Source organism: Eretmochelys imbricata, chromosome 12 (genome assembly GCF_965152235.1).
Source record: "Eretmochelys imbricata isolate rEreImb1 chromosome 12, rEreImb1.hap1, whole genome shotgun sequence".
Taxonomy (NCBI): domain Eukaryota; kingdom Metazoa; phylum Chordata; order Testudines; family Cheloniidae; genus Eretmochelys; species Eretmochelys imbricata.
The window spans coordinates 18072584-18098856 of record NC_135583.1 but is presented as its reverse complement, the minus strand read 5'-3'; the positions used below and the strand labels follow the sequence as shown (position 1 = coordinate 18098856).

Below are 26273 nucleotides of genomic sequence, written 5' to 3'. Positions count from 1 at the left end.
CTTACGGCACTGTGGAGTCAGAGCGCTCTATGTCCCTTGCCAGTGTGGACGCATAAGGAGTTAGAATGCCCGGTGCTACTTTAATGCGCTCTAACTTGCAAGTATAGCCAAGCCCTTATTCTCAGTTGCTCACCTCCTGTGGAATGCATCTGTTCCCCAACTTGGTCTATATTTACAACTGGGGTGGGGCCATAGCAAGGCAAGGTAGAGAAGATAATAAGCAGCATAACACAGCAGCAGCACAATGTCAGAGATAGCACTTGCTTTCTAGAACATGTAAGGTTTTTTCTTTTCTATAACTAAGCTAAGAGAAGCCAGCTTGGCTGGGCTTTTCCAAAGAATCCAGATGAGGTGTTATTTTTTATGCTGCTCTGATTTTTCTCTTATTTTAATAAATATTGTTTTAAGGGAGCTACTGTTGCATGGATGTTTCCCACAGTCTACCTGAAAGGCTTTCTCTTCACTAAGAAAAAAAGGTATGTTTTAAACACAAATTAGCTGGTAAAGGTAAACTCTAGGCTGATTGAAGTAACACTCCCATAGGGTTCACCCGAACCCAGTAACAAATGTTAAAACTACAGCTTGCCTAAACCAGGATTTTAGCACATTAACATGTCAGACACACACCTCTTTTCCCCCATATAGACATAACCTAAAAGAATAAAGTTCTTCAACCTCCCAGGAGGGGTACAAAAGGCAAAAGGTGTGTCTAGAGCCTGATGCCCACTTAGTTTCAGTTTAACAGGCATGGACAGAGATTTTCCCTCCCAAAGAGGTGTGTTGGATTGGGGGAGAAGGGGTGTGGGTGCATCTTAGGGTAGAAGCCAAAATGACATATGGAGGAGGCATGATTTGGCAGAGGTGCAAATGACAGTCTCAAAAAACCCACTTTAAAGTACATAGAAAGATGCAGATTTAAAGAAAACCAAAAAACCTCAGGCCTTTCCCATACTCAACAATGCTGCAATAAACAAATCAAGAGCACAACCTTGACAAAAGATCAGGTGGTTACTCAGTAAAGCATTTAAACCACTTGATTCTGTTACTTCTAGTTAACTTTCCTCGCCCTCATGGTTTGTAATCAAAGTTTTCAGCTGACTGAACATGGAGGCAGGTGTCATTGTGAATAGGTTTAGGGAGAGCACACTACAGGGTATGTTAACAGGAGTTCTCAAACTTCACTGCACCGCGACCCCTTTCTGAGCACAAAAGTGACTACATAACCCCAGGAGGGGAGACCGAAGCCTGAGCCCACCCAAGACCCATAGCCCTGGGCAGGGAGGCCAAAGCCAAAACCCAAGCCCTGTCACCCAGGGCTGAAGCCCTTAAGTTTTGGCCCCAGGCAGTGCGGTGCGAGCTTTGGCTTTGGCCCCGGGCCCCAGCAAGTCTAACGCCAGCCCTGGCGACCCCATTACAATGGGGTTCCAACCCACAGTTTGAGAACTGCTAGTCTACATTGCAACTGGGAGCGAGCTTCCCACCCAGGATCCACAGACTTGCAGTGATGAGGCTCAGACTAGTGCACTAAAAATAGCTGTGTTGCTTTGATTTATGCTTGAGAACCTGAGCCACAATGTCTACATAGCTATTTTTTGCATGCTAGCACAAGCCCCACCACCACAAGTCTGTTCACCACAGTTGGGAGGCTTGCTCCCAGAGACAGTGTAGACATTCTGTAGGGGTTTGTCTTCACTGCAACCGTTATCTTGTTACTCTACTTGAGCTAGTCTAGCTCTAGTGAAAGCAACCATACTGCAAAACACTCAAAACAAAAACAAAAGCTGCCCAGAGCAATCGGATAAGTAGCACAGAGTGATTTGATTAATAGCTGATAAATTGTAATTACAGCTGCTGCATCCCCACACCATTACTAAGGCCATGTCTACACTACCACTTATGTCAGCAAAACTTAGGTCACTCAGGAGGGTGAAAAAACACACCCCTGAGTGAGTTTCGCTGGCATAAGTGGTAGTGTGCACAGTGCTATGTTGGCGGAAGAGCTTCTTCTGCCGACATAGCTATTGCCGCTCATTGGGGGTGGTTTAATTATGTTGAAGGGAAAAGCTCTCTCCCATCGGCATAGAGTGGCCAGACGAGAGAACTTACAATGGCACAGCTGCTTTGGTACAGCTGTGCCATTGTAAGCTCTCTAGTGTAGACATAGCCTAAACTTGAGCATCAGAAAGCACACAGGCTTCAACCTATACCGCTCCCTCGACCAGCCAGCTAGCTTGAGCTTAAAGGATCGCTTAGCTCAAGCTAGAGAGCTGTTTGTGTGGATGGGAGTTGGGTTAGCTCAAGTTGGGTTATAACCTGAGTTTTACCTCTAACAATGTAACAAAAACAAGCCCTAAGAGTAAGGGTAGTTATGGAACTGAAACTTTAGGCAATGGCTTAAGAACGCTTTAAGATATTTTCTTTTTAATTCACTGTCTGTTAGCTGAGTGGTCATTTCAGAGTTTTTACACCAAGCATAATGCATTCAGACATTTATTTTTTGACGTGTCCAATAACTTCATAAGTGCTAGGAAGAACAATGTATTATATCTTCTGAGAGAATTTTGAGTTCATACCATTACATAAAACCCTATTCTCTTTCTCCAGAAAAATGCTCCTTCTCTAAAAAGCAGAGATTAAAGAGGATGTGGTGGACTTGTTACTTTCTACATAACCCCATCAATTTGCATTTCTTTTCCATTAATACAAGTTTGGGAAATCAGTCTAAAAAGGTTAAGATAAATTATGACTCATAATTATGACTTGCAGTTTGCCTATTTGCTAAAGAACAAAATCTGAACAATGAGGAAATAGTTCATTTGTAAAGTTATTTACTGTAATAAAAGCACTGTACTTTTATTCAAGTAATGTCATACAGTTGTGGGTCATAGAGAATTTCCCTGTAAGAGCTACCAGGACTGCAACAGTCAAGTGACAGGAAGTGTTAATCAGGTACTTCAGTTAATCCTTATAATGCTGGCTTTTTCAAGACTGGTATCCAAATTAATTCTTCAGAGCAGTGGTTCCCAAACTTGTTCAGCCGCTTGTGCAGGGAAAGCCCCTGGCGAGCTGGGCCGGTTTGTTTACCTGCCGCGTCCGCAGGTTCGGCAGATCGCGGCTCCCAGTGGCCACGGTTTGCTGCTCCAGGCGAATGGGAGCTGCTGGAAGCGGTGTGAGCCGAGGGACGTACTGGCTGCCACTTCCAGCAGCTCCCATTGGCCTGGAGCAGCGAACCGCGGCCACTGGGAGCCGCAATCGGCCGAACCTGTGGACGCGGCAGGTAAACAAACCGGCCCGGCCCACCAGGGGCTTTCCCTGCACAAGTGGCGGAACAAGTTTGGGAACCACTGCTTCAGAGGATATACCTACGGGTCCTTAAACTGAAGTTAGAATAATAGCTACCAAATTATCTCCTTTAGTTAATAACCATCATACTTTAAGGAAGGTAACACACTGTATTTGAAAGCTTCCTACATTATCTAACAATAGACTGGGTAAATTATTTATTTGGAACAAATGGTTAACTCACTTCATTGACCATTCATGATATTCCACAAGCAAAAAAGAGGCCGATTTCCTCAGATTCATTTACTCAAAAACTTGCTTTTCTGACTCCTTCCCCCTTTTTTGAAAATAATCTTTCTGGACTGATTACAAAGAGGTCCACGAGAGCATTAGTCAATCTTTGCTCTTCAAAATGCATTAGTTGTATTTGGCCAGTGAAAGTAAGATTTGTTCTCTGACTGCAAGAGTGTGCAACTACTTCCAGCATGAATACTTTACACCTGTGAATTTAAAGCTTGTCAGTGAAGTAGGTGCTCAGACATTATGGTGCTGGAGGTCACAAATACCTTTTTGAGATAAGGTACAATAAGAAACCTCAAGAATACTCAGAGATATACCAGAAAGCACTGAAACTCTGGCGCCAGGTAAGGTTCCAAGAGATGAGATATGAGGATAGCAGCCAGTTCTGGAAACACTCCCAGGCCTGCTCAACTATCGGAAAATATAAGTGGCCTGAAAAAGAAGTCATCAGGCTAGAACTAGGGGAAAAAGAAAAAAAGAAATCTGTCACAAAGTAGATGGAATAAAAGGGTGAAGGAAAAAGATCTGAGAGTTTTTGTAACGCACTTAGTACTGTGATGTCTGAGCCACCTTGAAAGAACTTACACTTTTGGGAACGTACCTGTACTTCACTGTTTTTTATCACTAGTTAGACCATTTTTTAAACTATTTTTAAAATACTGTCAATAGACTAATAGGATGTCCTAACTAGAAAATACTGCACCCCCCAAGGTAACATCTCTCAGACGCCGAACAAATTAGTCCATAATATTTATGTTAGTAACCTATTTTAATCCTACTGAAGGCTAAAGAATCAGTCACTCTTTATTAATGTTTTGTATTCTAGATTTCACTCCAAACTGAAATACAGTTAAGAGCTACAATATGAACTCCTAAAGTAACATACTTTGTTGGGAATCTGACACATACCCCTAACTATAGTATTAACAGGTGCTGCTGTTTTAAGACAAATTGCTTTTTATTAATCTTTCTTCTGAGAAGCTATCAGGCTTTAGGATGATCTGTAGGAGTCCAAGGAACATCTGATGAGACCAGCACCTGTTGAGATCAAATTTCTGCCGAAAGCCCTAACTGATTTAACATCATGAAATTTCAACTCAACATCTAGAGATGCAGATTTTTTTGTTTTTAATTTTGAATTTCTTTCTTGGCTCTTTAACATCTATGCCATAAAGTTCTTCCTGAATAATGGAACTTTAGTACATGAATGTTTATTCACATTCAACAAAACAAAAACGTCCAGCTCAAAAGGGATATGAAGGATCTAGGCCAAGCTGTTGCTAAAATATCCAATGCAAGAAAGGTATCTTTCTTAAAGCCTTGAAGGAGTGAAATAAAGTTCAAATCTCCTATTCCCAGAAAAATAAGGGAAAAGCTACCTTTACAGTAGGTAAGTACACTCTGAAGATATGATTGGAAGTGGGAATACCTAGACTAATTGTGCAGTTTAACAAGAGACTTCAGAAACAACCATGATCTGCATCTGAACAGCAGAAAATAAGGTGACAATCTGCATAACCTCAAATATCTAAACTTGAAATATTCAATTTACAATACACTACAATAAATTTTGACTTTTTATAAGCCAGTATAAAGGTAACTGAGAGGAGATTTCAAAACCAGAAGCATGATGCACTACAAAATAATCCACAGTTAAGAGTTCCATAAGAATATATATAAAGTCATAAGTACTTTGTTTTACCAAAGATAGTTTTGTGCTAAATATTATTCTGTTGTATAGAAGCAGGGTGTATCCTCTGCACCCTCACATTTTTTATGACTGAGCAAGCCTCTTTTCAAGTCCTTCATCCTTTTCACTGGATCTAGACGTTGATATCTATCAGCCTCTTCTAGAGTCGGAATGAAACTGAGGCTTGGAGGGTGATGATGTTGGGTTGGGTAAGGAGCTGGAGGAATCTGTGGAAGTTATGTCCTCCCTAACAATTAAGGGAATTTGTCCACTGTTTGTTAACAAGATTCACAATTTAGTGAATTATGGGTTGGGTGGTTAAATCCATGGCTGCTTCTAGATATACAAGATGTAGTAGTTAAGAGTCCATTTTTCTATCCTCATCTAGCCAAAAATTTGCAGTTTTTTTTTAAAACAATAATTTACGTATGCATGTATATATGTACAAATACATACATATTTACAGATACTGATAGGAAACTATATTCCAGCTTTGTAACAGCACAAAGAAACACTAAATGTTTCGGGCAGGAAATAAAGAATGCTGTAAATTGATATTGCAGGGAAAATCTACATATTCTGAGAAATATTAAACTAAAGTTCATTTGTTTAGGACACAGATTTAAAATAATTCTAATCAACAGCATCTTGTATCTAATGGCTACAAGTGAATAAGACCTGCTGTATTTCTTATCCAGCTGAGAGCATTTCCTGCAGCGTATGATACGCAGCACTCTGGCCTACTCTCTGAAGTGTCCCATTCAAACACTGACCTCAATCACCACCTGAAGTTTCATGGCTTTAATATCACTTCAGTTAGTATTTCCTGCTTTTAAAGCAATATATTTAAAATACCTGGTCTGTTTTAAAGGAGGACATGAAGTCTAGCTATAAGGAGTAAATTAATCCAGAGAGGGTTTTGTTTGGTTGGTTTGGTTTTATTTTTGCTGTAAGTAATCAACTTGTACTTTTTGCTTGTGAGTTTTAAGATGAGACACACTTATTTTCATATTAGACAGTTTCTCTGTTCTCATTGCAGAGGAACTCAAAGCACTACAGGTTTACTTCTTATCTTAGCATTAGCCAGTGGAGCAACAGGAAGCTCAATTGGTCTATTCCTGGAAAACAGCACTTCTCCCAAAAAAGAAATGAAATGTTCCTAGATATCACACTTTCACATTCCATTGTTGTGAAGAATTCTAAAGCAAGTATTCACTCTACTACTCATTTGCTTGCAAACTCCATAGTTTGAGGTGCAGGAGATCAAGTAAAGGAGAGGTCAATTCAGAAGTCTATATTCAGGGCTCGTCTATACTTACAGCTAAATCAGAACTGCTGTAATGGAAGACAAGCTAAGTTGATGGGACAGCGCTGTCCTGTCAACGTCTGTACTCCACCTCCGTGAGAGGCGGAAGGTAAGTTAGCTGAAGAGCATCTCCTGTCAACACACTGTGGTACAGGCACTGATGTAAACTGACCTAAGTTATGTCGACTTCAGTTACGTAACTTACATAACGAAGTAGCGTAACTTAGGCTGACTTACAGCTTTAGTGTAGACCAGCCCTCAGTCTCTCTCTTAACAAGTATAGGTAAAAATTGCGAACACATAAAATTAGTATAACTGAAAGGTAACAGTCTATTTTCAGTAAGTTTATTTTGTTTACTGTGTCTTTCACTGTTTTCTCTGTTTGTTAGTCTTTCACAGCACCCAGTAGATGTCAAACAAAATACACAACCCCCCTTAGTTTGTCAACTTTTTTGGGGGCAGAGACTACTTTTATTGCATGCTTGCACAGCGTCTAGCAAAGTGGGGCCCTGATCCTTGGTCACATGGGGGTACCAATGCACTATAAATACTTTTAGAGACAGGAAAATGTTACTAAAAAAACAAAGCAAAAATTGGCAAGACAACTTCAGGCAAATGTAAAAAGCCAACCCTTTTTTACTCAATTTTTTTTAATAATTAGATTTTAACGTGATGCTTATCCTTAACTTCATTGATAATTTATAAAATATTCTCGCTGTTCAAACATTACATTCTTACTGTAATTATTTTTGTTTTCATCTGTTAAGAAGATGCTCATTAGTTGTCTGCCAGAACACTAAATGTCAGGTTACTCTTTATTTGTAAGTTTCGATCATACAATTTTATTATGCTATAATATTAGGTTACAGCTCACTGCTGAATTCTCTTTCTGAATTTAAGTGGGGATGCGCTTCAAAGATTGCATACTGATAAATTAAAGCAGTTGATTTAAAAAGTGCACATATTAGACTGTGTTTGACAGTTGCTTAATAAAAAACCCTGGTGATTTAATAAATGCAAACTGAATTACCTTCAGAAAGGATCTCTTCTCTCCCTTGCCCTATCCGATTTTAGTTTTCTATATTACAAAACAATGTTAAAAAGAATTCCATATCATATTAATATATATATATTCTTATGTAAAAATATGAAGTGTGTATTTGATCGTTTACAATCATGTCTATTAATGTGTTTGTGCACAAATATGAAATTTAAGAAATTAAATCACGGGACACCTGTTGTATGTTTTCAGGACTCTCCTCAGTTCTTGCCAAGATGTAGAAGTCAAATCTTTAAGGGTATCACAGAATAACATTTAAAATATATGAACTTAGAATTGGGACAATTAGGCTAAATATAGTTTCTCAACTATTAGTATGTACTACTTAATTTTTCAATTGACTTACAAATATTAAAACTTATAGTTAAAAACTCACACCTATTTTATCAAATACTAAAAACATTAAGCTTTAGTAAATAGAAGGTAGCTCTATTTAGCATAAGGTCAAAGTCCTCCCCTCCTCCCCAAACCCACACATTCTTCTCTGGGAATTGCTTCACCCATTACAGAAATGGGACTGCTATTCTTATACCACCCACATCAGCACAGTATTTGAGCATCATCTCCCAGGTATGTATCTAGAAGAATTTCTAAAGCACCTAAGTGGAACATGGCAACCATTTAACAGTAACACCATACATGTTTTTAACAGAAACTGGAGAATGCAGGTATTAAACTAGGATTTCTTCTACAGTTTAAATAGGCAATTAAATGAGGTTCATGTTGCTCATCTAGCTTTCAATGGACAGAAGTCACCACTATACACCCTACCAAATTAGCCCATTACTACAAGATTGGTGGGGAACTGTGTTGGAGTAGTAAATTAATAGCTGGTCATATGGAGGCCAGTTAACAAGAATTTTTGACAAGAAAAGCTTTTATACCCAGGCTGTGCTTGCTCTTCCCAGTTTCACTCTGAAATTCACTGACACTTAATAAAAAGTAGCGCAAACTAGCAATACTTACGAAATTGCAACGTTGCTTCCATCTATAATGATGTGTTTTAAATATGCTCTCCCAGGTTCATTTTTCAACTCCAGATTGTACGGCTTTTTCAGAGAATCCATAAACCTTTGAACCCCAGTAACTGAGGCATCTGTATGATGACTGTATGGTCCCACTGTCCTCCTCTCTAGATTTGGAGCATGCAGTTGGGACGGAAACACAGAAGTTGGAAGAGGACGTTCAGTAGGTTTTGGGATATCAACAGACGGTTGGTGGAGGAGTTTACACTGGGAAGGATTGCAATGTCTTAGTCTCTCCACATGAACAGGTTCATTATTTTGTGTATTCGAGGGCCCTGCAGATTTTTGCTGAACTACAGTTTCAGTCTGAACTGATGCATGCTCTTGGTCTGAGCTCCCTCTTGCTACAAAGTCAACATCTTTTAGTGCTCCATATTTCTTTAATTCTTGTGCAGTGTTAAAAGACAGTATGAGACCATCAGTTTCTACATCATTTGTCCTGGAACTGTGACTCTGATCAGAAGAATTCAAATGTACTTGTTTACAATGCTCTGTTGACTTTTTAGTGGAAGGAAGAGCAGTTTTATTTTTATAGTCTGTCACATGCATTTTGTCTTCTGCCCGGAGCTGTGCACGTGGTGAATTCGATCTTTTTTGTTTTACATTTTTTGTCTCCTTTAAAGTTTGACTGGGTTTAAGTTGATTTTTACTGATAGAACCTCTATCTTTCAGAGTCGGTGAAAGATCTGCATTACCACCTGAATGCACACTTACGGTTCGAGATATCTGCGCTGACTGTTCCTTTTCCTTCTGAAGCTTTGTACTTTCCTTTTCTATTGCTTCCAGGAGCATTAATGGTTCCATTGATTGTCCCAGTTCACTAATAACTTTCTCTACAATTTTTTGGGAATATCCCATGGTCCTGAAAAAGTTTACAAGAATCTTGTATTCCATTTCCTCACTAATTTCATCACAGTCTGTAATAGAGAAGCGTGGATCATCCGACTCACTGCAGCTATCAGAAATCAGATCAATAACTGCACCCCTATCTGGATCTTTACTGCATGGTGTAGGCCTGACCTCCTGATCACTTTCTAATGAAAACTGTTTCTTAGGAAGCCTTTCCTCAGCATCAGAACACCTCCTTTTACATGACTGTCTCTCTTTGGAAACGGATGCCTCAAGTGGAGTCACACCATTTATAGGAACAAAACACCTTCCTGGTGCATTGGAAAACACCGTGTCCATTTGTTTTGTAAGCTCTGTTACAGGGGTTCCAGCTTGTTTTCTTGCTTCCTCCCCAATTGTTTTTCCATCTCCACTCATTACAGTTAGTTTTGGGGTTTTGTCCTGTGAAAACTCTGGTGTGCTTTCAGAATCTGCAGTAAGATCTATAATATTGCCATCTGTTTCACAACAATCACTTTGTGTAAGATTCAGAAGTTCTCTTTTAAGCGAGCTAGGCAAGATCAACAAGTCCATTGTATATTTATCTGCATGTGCTTCCACAAATTGTTTAAACTGCTTTTTTATGTTTGATTCCTTGTCACTTAACAAGCCTTCATTGTTTTCAAAGAGCATCACAAACTGCTGAATATGACTTCTAGCCATCACAACAGCCTCTGCACCACCCTTAATACTAAGTAATCCTATTTCCTGCACTGTTATATCAGCACAGGTATCCTGAATAAGACAGTTAAGAAACAGGCTCTGTGCTCCAACAAAAATGCAGTGCATGTCCTTTGGATAATGTTCCTTTTCTTCTAGTTCAGGTTCACAGAGTCCCTTAATATACTCCTATAAAGGGGTGGGGGCAGGGGGGAGGAGGAGAGAAGAGAGAGAGAGAGCATAATGAACAACTTTTTACAAATCAGAAGTGTCTATACAATGTCAATAATTTTTGTTTAGGCCAATGATAAGCCACTATAATAGACAGTGAAGCCAGTTTACTATGATGTATGAAGTTATTAACTAGAGGAAGATATCCAAGATAAGTGTAAACATTGCATTTCAAATGTCTGTTATTGGTTTCCCAGGAGACTATAGTTCCCAAACTGTGGGGTGTGCCCCCAGGAGGAATGTTCGGGGGGGTGGGGGTGACAGAGGGGCCCAGGCCAGCCCTGGCCATGGCTCCATCCTCAGCCCCACTCCTGGACCCAGACCAACCCCTCAGCAGCCCTGCTCCCAGCCCTGGCTGCAGGGGGGGAGGGGATGGACAGGGGTAAGGAGGTGCGCGACCCTTAAAAGTTTGGGTATCACTGGTCTAAGGTTTATCAAAGTGATAAGCTTTGCACAGAAGCATTTACATGCATAGAAAGTGCGGCTATCAATGTTTCTAGACCTGCCTCAAAACCCTGAAATCTATGCCAAGTTAAAATAGTTATTCCCAATATTCATACAATACGTAATTAGTTTTTATTTTCTTTTGGGATACAGATTGCTGAATGTATACATTGTAAGAACAGAAACAGTTTTGATTTATTATGCTTGGCTGTGCTATCAGCTAACTCATTTGAAACAAACATTGATTTCTTATGTTTTGTAAGCCAGGACAAAACTATTATATCTGATAAAATTAATGGCCTGATTTTCAGAGTTGCTGAGCACTCCTGAACTACCATTGAGCTGAAGTTGACATGATCATTTAATGATTCTCTAAAAAAAAAAAAAAAAAAAAAAAAAGACAATATAAGGATGTATTTTACCAATATTAGTCAGAGAAGAGACGTGCTCTTCTGAAGTTGACTCAAACAATGTCATAAGGTAATTCTGGTTCACAAAGAAAATGCTGGAACAAAAAAACAAAATGGTTTGCACAAGACTATTTTCAAGGGTTGTTCTTACGGCAATTTCCCTATAGTTATGAATAATAAATCAAGTACATCTGTGACATGCAGTCCTGCAAGGTGGTCTGATATAACTAATATGTCCCAGTGTCAGCTATAAAGATATTCTGCAGAAAATTGATGCTGAAATGATGCACGTTTTTACTGGAGGGGTGAGGTTTAGCCTACAAATTTATCTCTGTTTAAAAGATTACCGTGTTCCAACACCAAAATTGAAGAAAATTAACAATTGATTTAAAAATATTGTAATAGGTATAACTAGTAATATTAGGAATTTGTTACAGTTATATTTAATCCTAGCACTGGTTAATTATTCACTCACGATCAGTATTTAAACATCAGAATGCATTCATCAAGCTACAAAAACATTTTTAACATAAAGCTAGTTTCAGTACCAATCCTAATAAAGGTAGTTATTTCCTTTAAGAAACCAACCAAATACACCCCATCCTGGTATCCAGATGCCAACAATTATAGATTCTTCCGTTACCTGCATAAAGTATTCATTATATTATTTTAAACTGCAACTCCATTAGTCAGTCACGTATTTAAAACAGGTAGTTATACTCAAAGAAAGCCACACACACACAAAAAATCATCCACACTTTTTATAATTCAGTTTTAAAGAATAAGATTCTAAAAGGACAGATTCTGGTAGGAAATGGAAGAGTGATTGAATGACAGAATTCCAGAATCAAATAATTTCTATATCTAAACAGGGAAAACAAGAAAAGTTTTTCCAAGTATGTTTGTTTCTTTACAGACATGTTTCTGTTGTCATCACAATATAGGTGGCACAACTAGTAACACTATAGATAGGCAAACACTTTCCAAAGCTTTGTTTTCAGTTGCTTATAACTTTGCCAAACTAATAATTTGGGCTGAAGTTTTCCATACCAGCTGTCTGTCTCTAGATTAATTTTTTTTGGAAAGTTTCAGCTAACGTAGTTCAGCCATCTCTGAGAATGAGGTTAGGGAAAATTATATTTTGGCTATTTAAAAAAAAATCCTATAATTATTTCACTGAGATGATCTAGTGCCTCCATATTTTGGAGTAGGGACTTGAAATTTGGAGAGAGGATTGTTCTGATATCAGGGATGTAATTTTCATGAAAATTCACCCAAATCTGGCCAAGCTATACATTTCAAAAACACACACAAAAAAAACCACCCCAAAACCCGGTTTGCACATGCTCAGTAGAAACCTGTTAGAACTGGCAGCTAAGTTCTCTGAAGTCCATGTGCACTGAGCAGGCTTCATCCTCAGTTCCTAGATACAGACCTGAAAAGATTTGTGCTTGTCCTACACAGCAACTGAATACTCCATTCCAGGGCTGTAGGGGCAGAGCAGGATTTTCCCTGTAAATACTCCTCCCCTATGCCAGGGGCTATTGCTATGGCAGACAATGGAACCAAGAGCAATCAGAACATCTCTCAATGCTCTCACTCAGACAGCAAGGTGAAGGAGGAGAGCAGCTTGACTTGAATACAGAGGGATTGAAGAATGCGGGGGGGGGGGGGGGAGGGTAGGGGGGATGGGATGGAGAAAAAAAAAGAGACAGGAGAAGGTATCAGGATGAAGACCAGGGAGAGGAAAAGGGAAACAGTTAAGATAAAGGGACACAGGCAGAAGCTGAGGGAGGGAGATGGGGACAGGGGAAGGACAGGGCAAAAGTCAGGCACAGGGTGGTAGAATGGGCAAGAGGGGACAGGGCAGAGGAATCTAAGCACAGAGTGCTGAACACAAAACTTTAATGGTTTTTTCACAGGTTTTTCTGGATATAATTCTGTTTCAGAAAAACGAATGACATCCATTAAAGAGGCAATGGGGGAGAGAAGAGCTACAAAGAGCTCTCAAAAGCTTGTCTCTTTCACCAACAAAAGTTGGTCCAATAAAAGATATTACCTCACCCACCCTTGTGTCTCTCATAGCCTGGGACCAACATGGCTACAACACCTCTGCAAATGACAGCCATTAAAGTTAGTTTTAAATCTTACAGTGGCAATAAAGCAAGTCTCACAATGGACTGACAAACCTTTATTTTTGTATTGCTTAAAACAAAAAAGTACCTTGCATTAACCTTCCCAGCGTAGCTGGGTGTTTTGCAATGTCGGTTTTAAAGAATGAAGCAATACAGTAAATTTTTGCATTTCTCTTTTCTCTTCAGACAATAAGGGTATGAATCAAAGTGGTGACATGTCTAATTAATTCTCTATCTTCCACAGAGGTGTTTAAATATAATTTCTATGTATTTGTTTCTTTCTTGTACATAGTTATCTTTCCTTTTTTCAGCCAGTGCACAACCCAGGCCTCTACTATACTGATCTTGGCTTTTGTGGATCCCTACCTAGTCTTGAGCTATATTTCATGCTAATAATTAGCACTAAAGATAGACATTTATCTTATTTCACAGCAGTGGTTCTCAAACCATTTAATAAGAAAAGCCTTACCCTTCCATTTTCCACAGACCACCTCTTTTAACCTCCCATGTTGGATCATATTAAAGAAGTTCTGTATTAAAATCACAAATGAGTTTGATTCCCCATAGTTTAAATTCCAGGGTATTACTAATTAAGAAGTCTCTTGGTTTTTGGTACTGTTTCTCTCCCTCTATGTGTGAAACTTGCAAGCTGCTAATTGTGTTAGTACATTCTAAGACAGAGTCTGTTCTCAAAGCAATTCTTTGTAACAACAACTACTCACACAGAGAGAGACTCAAAGCAATACTCTAACAACAGAAACAGTACCCAGAGACTCCCCGCCCTTTTGTTGTATTCATCTCGCTTTGTTAACAATTGTGATTAAAATAGAGATAGAGGATGTATGTGGATGGATGCTTGGTGTGGATAATAACCGAATGATCAAGGAGGTGCCAGCCTAAGAATCCAGTGTCCATCGGCCGAAGAAGGCGTCAAGTGGAAATAACCAGAGGATCCCCTGGAGGACAGACTGGAATCCACCCAACAGCCTCAAGAATGGGAGAACCAAAGAACAAGATAACATCTGGCAGCACGGAGCCGTCAGGAATGTGCCATCTGCTGATTGATTCAGCAACAGCATGATGAAGCAATTCCCATAGACTGGCATAGGAAGAAATTCCTATAAAAATGGACTCTAGAACCTGAGAACTTTGGGGTCTGATTCTGCAAACCAACTTCCAGGAGCATGAGATGAGCATCTGACAAGGCCCTGCTCCCTCTTCATGTCCAGGCCACCTGGCCAGTGGCTTGGCATGAGCAACTCTAAGGCTGGTAACTATGATAACAACCTTGCAGAACCTGTGTGTGTGTGTGTGAATGAATGTCTGAATAAATATGAAACTGAATGGCATGTTATAGCTATAACTAACTGCTTACTATGATTTTTTCTGTATTCACAATAAATGTGGCATTTTGCCTTTTCCCCTTTAATAAGATCCTGCTGGTTTTTATTTTATCAGTATAACACCCAAACTATAATTGCCTGATTTTTCAAAACATTTAATATTGCAGACCACTAAGAAAAGTGAGGATCAGTTTTAGAGAATTGGCGTTCAAGCCATTTTCTTAAACATCCATAATTAGAGCTGTGGTTACGGATGATAACCTGTAAAATAGTGCTTAATAGAGAGCCAGAGGAGGTGAGCATGTCCACTGACATCTTCAGAAAAGCACGTCTAATTTTCAACTTATCACAGCTTTCAAAATAAAAGTGAAAGTGCTCATGTACAAAATTAGTTTTAGTATCCAGATAGTCATAGTAAACACCACAGTTGCATCTATTGCTGGAGATAAATGATTTTTCGCATCTCTTCCTACTTGCTACAATTCTTGCGTAGCTTGGAAAGTCTGGACAAGAATTTAGACAACCTTGTTCTAAATATGTAAAAGCCACCAAGGAAAGCCTTCTGTTTCTACAGTTAACGTTCTATCATGCCATGAAGCCAGTTTCTAAACTACTGAAGTCAGCATACCTGCAGGCTTCGAAACATCATGTATTAACTCTACACATTAACATGATTAATGATATTCCACCAAGATTCAAATCAACAACTTCCAGCTTTAAAGCTACATCATGTAACTGGAACAAAATATATTGGCAATTCAGTCTGCAGCAGCATTAGCATTGGTAATTTTAAAGGCCACTTATGATTTATTGGTTTGCAACACTCTTACAACAAAACAAGAAACAAATAAAAAGAGCAAACACCCAACCAATTTTGTTCTCTATCTCCACTTTGGAAAAAACTGTCTTTTGAATGGAACGGAAAATAAGTATTATGTGATGAACAGTGTAACTGCCTTGTGCCATCTTTGATTCTCATCAACACAGTTTTAAGGATTGGATGTTGTAAGACTACACAGTAGTACAAACTGCTGCTGTAACATAAGCTGAAGGAGGCAAGTAGTTTTTCTGGCCTGCACAAAAAAAAAAAAAGAGTCCCCCCCACATAAAAATATTAATAAAATGGTAATGAAAGTGAGATATTCAGTATCTGGAAAGATTCTTAAAAGTCATATAAAGTAGAGAAAATGCTTTCTGAAGTGACTTTACTGCTTGTGATTGACAGACCTGGAGCCTGAAGTTCTTTGTTTTTAGTAAGGCAATGGCAATGCACAGTTACGCACACTGCCCAGCCAATATCCTTTCAAATCTTGACTTGGAGGGATCTACAAGGCTCACTCAGATACTTGGCTTCTCACTGAGACTGTCAACATCTGTGTTGATTATAACCACTAAGTCATTCCACACATGTTTCAGAGTAGCAGCTGTGTTAGTCTGTATCCGCAAAAAGAAAACGAGTACTTTTTGGCACCTCAGAGACTAACAAATTTATTTGAGCATAAGCTTTCGTGAGCTACAGCTCACTTCATTGGATGCCATCAAACAGTAACTTTTGTTATCACCCACCTGGGCTACGTTTTATTATCCATTTCCAATTTTTAAGTCATCTGATCAAATAAATAACAATTTTCAGGTCAGTTATTTAATGGATACTGTAAATATTATGCAAAATGTAAGTCATTTCTGATTATACTAGCCAACTGTGGTTGGGTTTACAATTTAAAGTATTTAATAATCATTGTTTTATTCTACATTTTTGCTCTACCCAAGTTGTTGCAGAAGACTATCATAGTTGAACTCTTAACATTTTATTCCCTGATTCGTTTTACCATGAAACTAAAATGAGCAGACATATTCAAACTTACATTACCTAGTAGTCAGGCAGTGTATCAGAGCTAAAACTCTATGCATTACTCACTTTGTGTGCACAGTATCTATGTATAGTCTACTCATAAGGTTCATGATCAATGGGTAAATTCAGCATTTGGGTTGAGAAGAGTCCTTCCTCTATCATTTTTTGCAATATATGTTACTCAGAATTGAGCAAAACATTTAATGGGTTTTCATTGCAGCTCAGCTTCCCTTAACCAAAAGTATTTCTGTTACTATACCTATAAATCTCAGCAACATATCAATTAGTCATGAATACAGTTCTTAACACTAGACACTTCCACCTATAATAAGCTGGTCAAATTCTTCCAAAACAAACTAAAGTGCTCTCTCTTTTAAATATAAATGGCAGATTCTTTACATGGACTCCATGAACTAGGAGGTACAAATTAATTTTCAATAGTTACAGCTAATAATAATTGAAAATCAATACCATCACCTCTGTGGCTGCGTCTATACTAACATGTCAAGTTTTTCCAAGAAATTTTTTTTATTAAAGTTAATGTTTAAAATCAAATTTACACAAGTTAAGAGGGAAGGTACTGTACATTTGGGGTCGGGTTTGGGTTATGGGGGATTGCAAGTATTGGTTACAAGTTTCACGAGGTACATACATATCCCATTAACCAGCACAGATCCAGACTGGGGTGTAGGAGTTTTTAAAGCATCACTGGATAAGTGGGTTCGGGTACGCCACCCATGGAATGTATTAAGAGTCCAAGTCAGTATTGGTGTAGAGAATAAGTACATGGGTGGGGTGCGTCCCTCAGTTCATCAGGGAAGGAAGTGGGTTATTTCCCTGGTCGGTGTTCTCAGTTACTCAACCTGGTACTGGCAATGTCCTGTGATGTGTTCCGTGTAGATGTCTCTGGACCACCTGATGGTGTCGGACACAATGAACTGTCTCAAGAGCCAGGCGTAGCGGCGACCGACTCCGCACGCTCTCAGTACCGGCTTGTTGTGGGGGTCCCATGCGCCCAGGGCTATGAGGTCCAGATCCACGCCCTGGTCGTGGGAGCCCAGGGAGCCACTGAGGTAAGTGGCGACATCATGCTTGGAGGGGGCCCTGGTGATGCGTTTTCTGGCCTCATCCTGTATGGCTTCCTCCATGATGCTTCTCATTGTCGGGTCCAGGCATATCAGTGTCCACCAGATGACAGAGTTTTAACCACTGTGTCATCTAACCCTGCCTAGAGCAGATCTAGGCAACTTTGTGGTTAAAATGCTGACAATTTGTTGCCTCAGTTAAAGAAAGAATTAAAAGGTCATATAACACCCAGAACCTCAACTGGCACTTTTTTTGGTAGTTTCCATAGAGAAGCCAAGGATTTATTTGGAGCAGTGATATTCAGACTGAGGTTTGAGAGTCACAAATGGCTCTTTGCAGTACATATTAAAACACAGCGTGATTTAATTATTAACCTAAGTTATTAACCAATCAGGATGCTTTTACTATGTTATTAACCAGTTATAGTTGATAAAATAATAATACATGATCAGTCATTTTGCTGTGAGAATAATATAAACTAAATATTTCCCTGTCATACTGTTTAAATATGAATATATAATACTATAGTAAATGAAAGGAAGAATTCACACTACCCAATTCATTTGGGTAATGTTGATGGCTAATTTGGTTCCTGAACCACTGAGGTCCGAGTATCACTACTTTTGAGGTATAAAGTAGTGGATAATTATCATGCTCAAAGTGAAGGCACATTAGAGGACCGTTGGCTTTTCCCCTGCATGTGTTTTATTTACAGAATAAGTAGCTAGAGCAGTTAAATTTCTAGTGTTATGACTAGCACATTTACAAGCACAACAAATTATTTTTTTCTTGAAAGCAGTTTTTACAGAATGACTAGCTCATCCACAATGTTCAAAGAAAACTCAATTTTTCTGAAAACACATGGGACAATGCGATGCTGATCCTGTTAGGGTTCCTGTTATATAAAAAATAGTAAAAACATTAAGCTTCTGAGAGTTGGTGGCTTTTTCAATCTATAAATCATTCATAGACTTAATTGAAATAAATTATTCTGCAGTTCCACCGCTAAAGAATTAAACTTTAAGAACTAAAATGTAAAGCTAAAATTATTTGAATTAGACCTAGGAATAGGTGCTAAGAATCTCTATTAATACGAGGAGGAGAAACACAACATGAATTAATTTGTTTTGGAACCAGTCTGCAAAAAGTATGATGCTCAATCTGCCATTCTCCTCACATGCCTCAAATGGGCTACCGTTGTCAGGTTCATGTCATTAACTATTGGAGTAATGCCAATTGCAACATTGTAGTTGCACCCCCGAAAAGTTCGCCAAAGAAATTTGATTACAAAACCACTCTTAGGAGATTTATTTGAGCATAAGCTTTCGTGAGCTACAGCTCACTTCATTGGATGCATACTGTGGAAAATACAGAAGATGTTTTTATACACACAGACCATGAAAAAAAGCTATTACCAACAGGAGAGTGGGGTGGGGTGAGGGTGGAGGAGAAAACCTGGATTTCTGCTGGAAATGGCCCACCTTGATTATCATACACATTGTAAGGAGAGTGATCACTTTAGATAAGCTATTACCAGCAGGAGAGTGGGGTGGGGGGAGAGAAAACCTTTTGTAGTGATAAACACCCATTTTTTTCATGATGTGTGTGTATAAAAACATTTTCTGTATTTTCCACAGTATGCATCCAATGAAGTGAGCTGTAGCTCACGAAAGCTTATGCTCAAATAAATTGGTTAGTCTCTAAGGTGCCACAAGTACTCCTTTTCTTTTTGCGCATACAGACTAACACGGCTGTTACTCTGAAACCTGTCTTAGGAGATTGTTTCACATCAGTTAGTGTCATACCCAACACTCCAAAATATCAGAGAATGTATGAACAGGAAAGACTAGCTAGCCTTTTCCTGGCTTAGCATAACTCATTTTTTTGCTTTTTAATTGGATAAGTTGCCATCTATTCCAAAAACTAAACTGATGAAATCACATAGGCTCTGTCTGCTCTGATGCTGAAGAGGTATTAGCAGTGTCAAACTGTTAGCATTCTTCTAGGAAGAATTGTGTTAACACCATTCAATGCAATGATAAACAGGGCCTTAGGCTACAAAAATGCCATGAAAATAGACATGTTTAAAACAACTGTATAACATGGCTGGAGCAAACCACTTCATAACAGATTTTTCTAGACTGTGCAGGCAGGAAAACAAAACAAGAACTATATTCTAATCACATTAAGAAAACATGTTTTAGTCAACATATTTTTTACCATCCACATAGCCCCCAAGAAGAAACTAAATTATTATGGTTGCAGCCTGACTGTAAGATAGCTCTCAAGGAGAAATCAAGTTGCGTGCATGGTAAAAACCATGCTGACTAAAACATTTCTTAACATGATTAGAATATGGTTCTTGTTTTTTTTTTTTTCCTGCCTGCACAGTCTAGAAGAAACTGATAAATGATAAAACTGATAAAATACTTAGGACACAGCCATTTTTCACAATTGTGTGACAGCAGGGCTACACTTTCGTGTTGACAGAGCCTTATAATGTTTGATTCCTTATTTCTCACGCTTATAAACAGTGGCACAAAAAACAATACACTGGCAATCTGAACACACCAACTTGTTAGGACAGGTCAGTGTCTGAGTTGGAGTTCTTTTTATACGGATGTATTTTATTTCTGTATCTTCCACCTCCTCCTTCATGCACAAATACTCAATCTAAAGCTATCTGAGGTAAGGTACGGCTGATCCATAGCTGTTTATGTTACATCAATACAAACATACACTAAGGCCACGTCTATACTACTGGAACTATAGTAGCATAGCTAAGGCGCCATAGCTATATGCCAGCATAACTCAATAGTTAACTTCATTTTTAGTTTTTACTGAAAAATTCCCAGGTTTTATAAAAGCTATTATTAAGTTATTATTATTTACTGATTTTCATCTGAATTTTGACAACATAAGTACATGAAAATACTGATTATGTTAAGAAAATCCAATACACTGCATTGGGTAGATGTGTTTATGTTAATAAATTAGTCTAGATGCAACATGAATCTGTTAAAGTAAGGCAACATACACCTGCACATATATGTATATACTGTCAATGTACAGTTAACTAAGTGACAGCATTAAACTTCTTTTACTTTTAATACTCTTACTCTGTTGCTTTTTTCTATCCTCCTATCCCCAATATTTCACCCAGAAAACTTAATTTTTTGTACTGAATTACATCCGTTTTTTAAATTCCCAGGAAACATCATAAAAACTGTAAATTGAGGGCCTTACCCAGTGGTGAGATGGAGCCAGTTATCCGGTTGTTAAATTTAGAAGCCGTTTTAGAACCGGTTGTCCCTGTGAAAAGTGGCGCCTTAGTCGCAGACTCCATGGGTGCTCCGGGGTTGGAGCATCCAAGGAGAAAATTTGGTGGGTGCAGAGCAGCCACCGGCAGCTCCCCACCCCGTACCTGGCCCCAGCTCACCTCCGCTCCGCCTCCTCCCCTGAACGTATGGCCCCGCTCTGCTGCCTGCACCGCAGCAGGTAACCCGGGGGGGGGGGGGTGGGCACGCAGGGGAACTGCTCCCCTCCCCAGCTCACCTCCACCTCCCTGGGCCTGAGTGAGCCACCGCCTGCTTCTCAGCCCTCCCAGGCTTCCCACATGAACCGCTGATTTGCGGGAAGCTGGGGGGCAGTGGAGAAGCAGAGTGGGGCCACATGTTCAGGGGAGGAGGCGAGTGGAGGTGAGCTGGGGCCGGGAGCGGGGAGCTGCCGGTGGGGGCTCTGCACCCACCAAATTTTCCCCGTGGGTGCTCCAGCCCCGGAGCACCCATTGAGTTGGCGCCTAAGGCGCGACTTGTTATGTGATCGATGAGGGGAGCGACTGCTACGCTACCCCGCCCCTAGGAGCCAGAGGGACCTGCTAGATGCTTCCTGGGAGCTGCCCCAGGTAAGCACCGCTGGGACTCCCCACCTCGTCCCCCGGCAGGTCCCTCTGTCTCTTAGGGGCAGGGTGGGCACCCACTATGGTAGCCCAAGAGACCCTCCTGCTCGGTTTTGGGGGCAGTCAGGGGACAGAGGAAGGGGATGGATGGGGCAGGGGTCCCAGGGGGGCATCAAGGAACACGGGGGGGTTGGATGGGGCAGAAGTCCCGGGGGGGCTGAGGAGGGAACCGGTTGTTAAGATTTTGGCAGCTCATCCTTGGCCTTACTCATAGTTTAGATCCAGCTTACAGGGATGGAAGAGATTTTTTATGGCTTTAGGATCACCACCTGCCTGAACAATGGTCATTAGGTGGATAGAAGCATTCAACCTAGCTGCATCTACACTTGGGGTTAGGTCAGCATAACTACAGAGTTCAGGGTGTGGATTTTTTCACACCCCTGAGAAACATAGCTATGTTGACCTACATTTCAAATGTAGACCAGGCCATAGATCAAGAATCAGTTTTATCCTCCATAAGAGTGGCAGAGGTTCTCAACTATTGGAATATGCCCCAATGTCTGAACCTCATGCTCCCACTCCCTGTATACAGCCCACATTACACCTCAACCACCACCTTCTCTCCGGGACTATTTAAAAAATAACTAAGCTCAGGCAACCACGTGTAAAACATAACCGGCCCTAGTCTGTGCTGAAGTGTCCCCCCCACCCCCCTCCTTCCTGTGTGGCCAGCAGAGACTCAACAAAAGCATCATCATTCTGACGCTGACAACGTGCTCAGCGCTGTACAGGGCCCGTCTCCCCGCCAGCCAGAGCGTGGCTGTGAGCCAGCCTTGCTCTCACAAGGGGTCCAACACTGCAGGGAGCCCGGTCAGGAGCCGGGGGAGGGGGTGGATTAAGAGAGGGGAAGCCGGGAGGAGGGGAGGAAGACAGGTGAGGGGAGTTCCGGGAGCGCGGGCGGACCCCTCGCTAGGAGCATCCAAGGGGCCGATGTACCTGAGGCGCCGACCCCACCCCTCGTTACCTTGGCGCTGCGCACGGTCTCCTTGTCCCCAGAGAGCCGCAGCCAGATCCTGTCAGTGGCCGGGCCCGAGCCAGGGGTCTGTCCCGAGGGGCACCAGCCTCCCGGCGCCCCCAGCACGGCGAGCCGCACCCCGAACAGGCTCTGAATGCGGCCTCGACTCTTCTCCAGGAAGCGGCTCTTCTCCGCCGGAGCCGTGAACTCGTCTAGCACCGGCACGGGGCCGTCGGCCGCTCCGGGCGCCGCCATCAGAGCCGGCCAGGGAACCCTGCGCTATTGCCTCCCATAGTTCCGCACCCCAGGGACAACAACACCAGCGGGGAAACCCCTGCTGCCCTCATCACGGCGGGACAGACACGTCATCCGTCTGCGACGCAAGCTCCGCGCGGGGCGCCTGACTCCGACCAATCACTCAATCGCCGTCCACTTTGTGAGGCAGGGGCCGCCCGCTACCCCTCCGAGAAAACGACGCGTGGCGATCATCTTTGTTATGGGCGAGACGTCTCTCTGCCATCTTTACTGAGGGCAAAACGAGCGCCCTGCCCTACGCTGTATCGATACGAGCCATGTTTACTGAGAGAAACGCCCTTTCCCCGCCCTTCAGGGGAACGCAAAACAGGAACGTCACCGGTAACGTCCTCAAAAATTCCCCTGCTCCTTTCAGTGGAAGCTCAGCCCTGCCGCAGGCTCTCCCTTCGGCACCTGCCCAGAGTGACTGGGGAAAAAAAAATCCTTCCTGGGGCAGATGACAAACCGCCTTGCCTTGCACTTGGGCTGCGAATAGTTCGACGCTGGCTCGGGTTGCCGAGCTCCAAGGCAGGCTGGTGAGAGGGGCATGGAAATTGCCTTGTGAAGGAGAACGATGAAGCAGCAGTGTTTGTGTGTGAGCGCAGGGGAGCCTTTTCTGGAAAAGTAAACAGTGGCCTCAGCTCCCATAGTTTATTCTGAGACTCACCATATTTGGTGGGTTTCCTCCCGCCCTTTAAAGTCCCAGTTCTTGGAGTCATGTGATTACTTCAGAATCTCAGCTTTCATTTAAGAGAAAAGTAAGTTCCTGCCCCTCATAGTTACAGAGAAATGCTTGTAGCTTTTAAATCAGCTCTTGTGATTTTTTTGAGACATGGTGGGTGAGGTAATGTTTTTTTATTGGACCAAACTTCTGTTGGTGAGAGAGAGAGAGAGAGAGAAGCTTTTTCAGAAGAGCTCTCTGTCAGCTCCAAAGCTTGCCTCATTGACCAACAACAGCCTGTGGTTTGGCAAAAAAAAAAAAAAAAAGTGTGTGAAACCAGGTGTATGGTGTCAGACTTTGAGCAGATAAAGGAGGTAATTCCTAGCACAAACAGACCCTGCTAAAGATGAAATTCTAGGCTCCTGAACACAGACTATTTCCAGGGGGACTCTTCTTTCCTTTAGCTCGCATAGCTGCATTTTGTTTTTATTTCGTGATGCTACGTTTTGTAACAAACAAACCTAGACTATACCTATTACATCTCTGGCTGATTTCCTGAAATGATTTGGTGCCATCTGTTGTTCAAATGCAGCTAGTGCAAGCTCTGGTAATCATGAATGGAAAGTAGGAAGTTTTATTATCAAAAAGAAAAGGAGTACTTGTGGCACCTTAGAGACTAACCAATTTATTTGAGCATAAGCTTTCTTGAGCTACAGCTCACTTCGTTGGATGCATATTGTGGAAAGTACAGAAGATCTTTTTATACACACAAACCATGAAAAAATGGGTGTTTACCACTACAAAAGGTTTTCTCTCCCCCCCCCCCCCTCTCCTGCTGGTAATAGCTTATCTAAAGTGATCACTCTCCTTACAATGTGTATGATAATCAAGCTGGGCCATTTCCAGCACAAATCCAGGTTTTCTCCCCACGAATTTACAAGCAGCTGAGATATGCATCCGATGAAGTGAGCTGTAGCTCATGAAAGCTTATGTTCAAATAAATTGGTTAGTCTCTAAAGTGCCACAAGTTCTCCTTTTCTTTTTGCGGATACAGACTAACACGGCTGCTACTCTGAAACCTGAAATAAAGAAGAATATCATTACAAAGTCCAAAAGCAAATGTTTTGAGATCTAGCTGTGCAGTCTGCTGTACATTTTGTAGATGACTCAACACAACCAAAGGCTTAATTGTTTCATAAACAAAGAGGTCCCTTCTTGAGACTTTATTAATTTATTTCTTTGTGGTATATTTTGTCATACTGTGTTTCTCAGTGCTTTGCATTTAAAAGTTTTGATCCAAGGGTTGAATGGACAATACATTAAAACAGTTAATATTATATTAAATGTGGTTTGTAGCATACAATGATGTGAGCCTTCTTACTGAAGCCAATGCAAGCTTGTAATAAAGTTCTCAGAGAACATGGCCCTGTTCATTAAAAATTAAGTAGCATGTGAGATTATAATGCTCAGTACAAGCAGAAATTTCTTTTGTTTGTTTTTAATTTCTAGTCTAAAATAGCATATGAAATTAGAGGTAGAAAAAAACAGCATTGTATGGACTCTTAGGCTGTGATCCTGCAAACAGTTATGCATATACTTAATTTTACACAGATGTGTAAGGGTATGGTTACACTGTAAAGAAAAACCCATGGCGCTGAGTATCAGAGCCAGGGTCAAATAGACTTGGGCTTGCAGGGTTTGGACTGTTGGGCTAAAGATAGCAGTGTAGACCTTTGGGCCTGGGCTCTGAAACCCAGAAAACGTGGAGGGTCTGTCAGCCCAGGCTCCAGCCCAAGCCTGAACATCTACATTGCTATTTTTAGCCCCACAGCCTGAGCCCAGTCAGTTGATCTGGGCTCTGAGACTTGGTGCCACAGGTTTGTTGTTTGCAATGTAGACATACCCTAAGTGTCTGAAGGAGCAGAGATTTAGTTTCAGGGGCCATCACAAATTGAAATGAAAGCTAGTTTTGTCAAAAGGTCTGCTGAGGTTTGCAAACATGTGTCTAGTGTGAGGCAAATCTGGGTTGATTTATGGCTTCAGATGGAACCTAAAGGAACTTTTTTTCACATGGCTGTAACTCAAAGCTCGATAAAACCTGTAGGTTACAGCAGAGATTTATTTTGTATTCACTTGAAATTATAGCTCACAACTGATCTCCCTTGTAATATGGAGATTCATAGAATCATAGGACTGGAGGGTAACTTGAGAGGCCATCTAGTCCAGTCCCCTGCACTCATGGCAGGAATAAGTATTATCTTTAGCATTCCTGACCTTAAAAATCTCCAATGATGGAGATTCTACAGCCTCCATAGGCAATTTATTTCAGTGCTTAACCGCCCTAACAGTTACGAAGTTTTTCCTAAAGTCCAACATAAACCACCCTTGCTGCAATTTAAGCCCATTGCTTCTTGTCCTATCCACAGAGGTGAAGAAGAACCATTTTTCTCCCTCCTCCTTGTAATAACTTTTTATGTATTTGTTGACTGTTATCATGTCCCCTCTCTGTCTTTTCTTTTCCAGACTAAACAAACCCAGTTTTTTTCAATTTTCCCTCATTGGTCGTGCTTTCTAGACCTTTAATCATTTTTCTTGCTCTTCTCTGGACTTTCCAATTTGTCCACATCTTTCCTGAAATGTGGCTCCCAGAACTGGACACAATACTCCAGTTGAGGCCTAATCAGTGCAGAGTA

General features: G+C 40.9%; 1 protein-coding gene and 1 long non-coding RNA gene across 3 annotated transcripts in view; one reads left to right on the top strand and one right to left on the bottom strand.

Moving 5' to 3' along the window:
• Nucleotides 1–22999, bottom strand: part of N4BP1 (NEDD4 binding protein 1) — a 37586-nt gene extending 14587 nt beyond the window's left edge. For both annotated transcript variants that reach the window (XM_077830697.1, XM_077830698.1), the window contains exons 1-2: nucleotides 22635–22999; nucleotides 8605–10400 (exon numbers count right to left, since the gene is read on the bottom strand). In XM_077830697.1, coding sequence (XP_077686823.1) covers nucleotides 8605–10400; nucleotides 22635–22880 — 2042 coding nt within the window. In that variant the 5' untranslated portion in view covers nucleotides 22881–22999. The remainder of the gene's footprint in view (nucleotides 1–8604; nucleotides 10401–22634) is intronic.
• Nucleotides 23000–23086: 87 nt separating this feature from the next.
• The window catches only part of LOC144272586 (uncharacterized), a 28874-nt gene continuing 25687 nt past the window's right edge, over nucleotides 23087–26273 (top strand). Inside the window, exon 1 of the long non-coding RNA XR_013347590.1 lies at nucleotides 23087–23677. This is a non-coding gene — a long non-coding RNA (uncharacterized LOC144272586). The remainder of the gene's footprint in view (nucleotides 23678–26273) is intronic.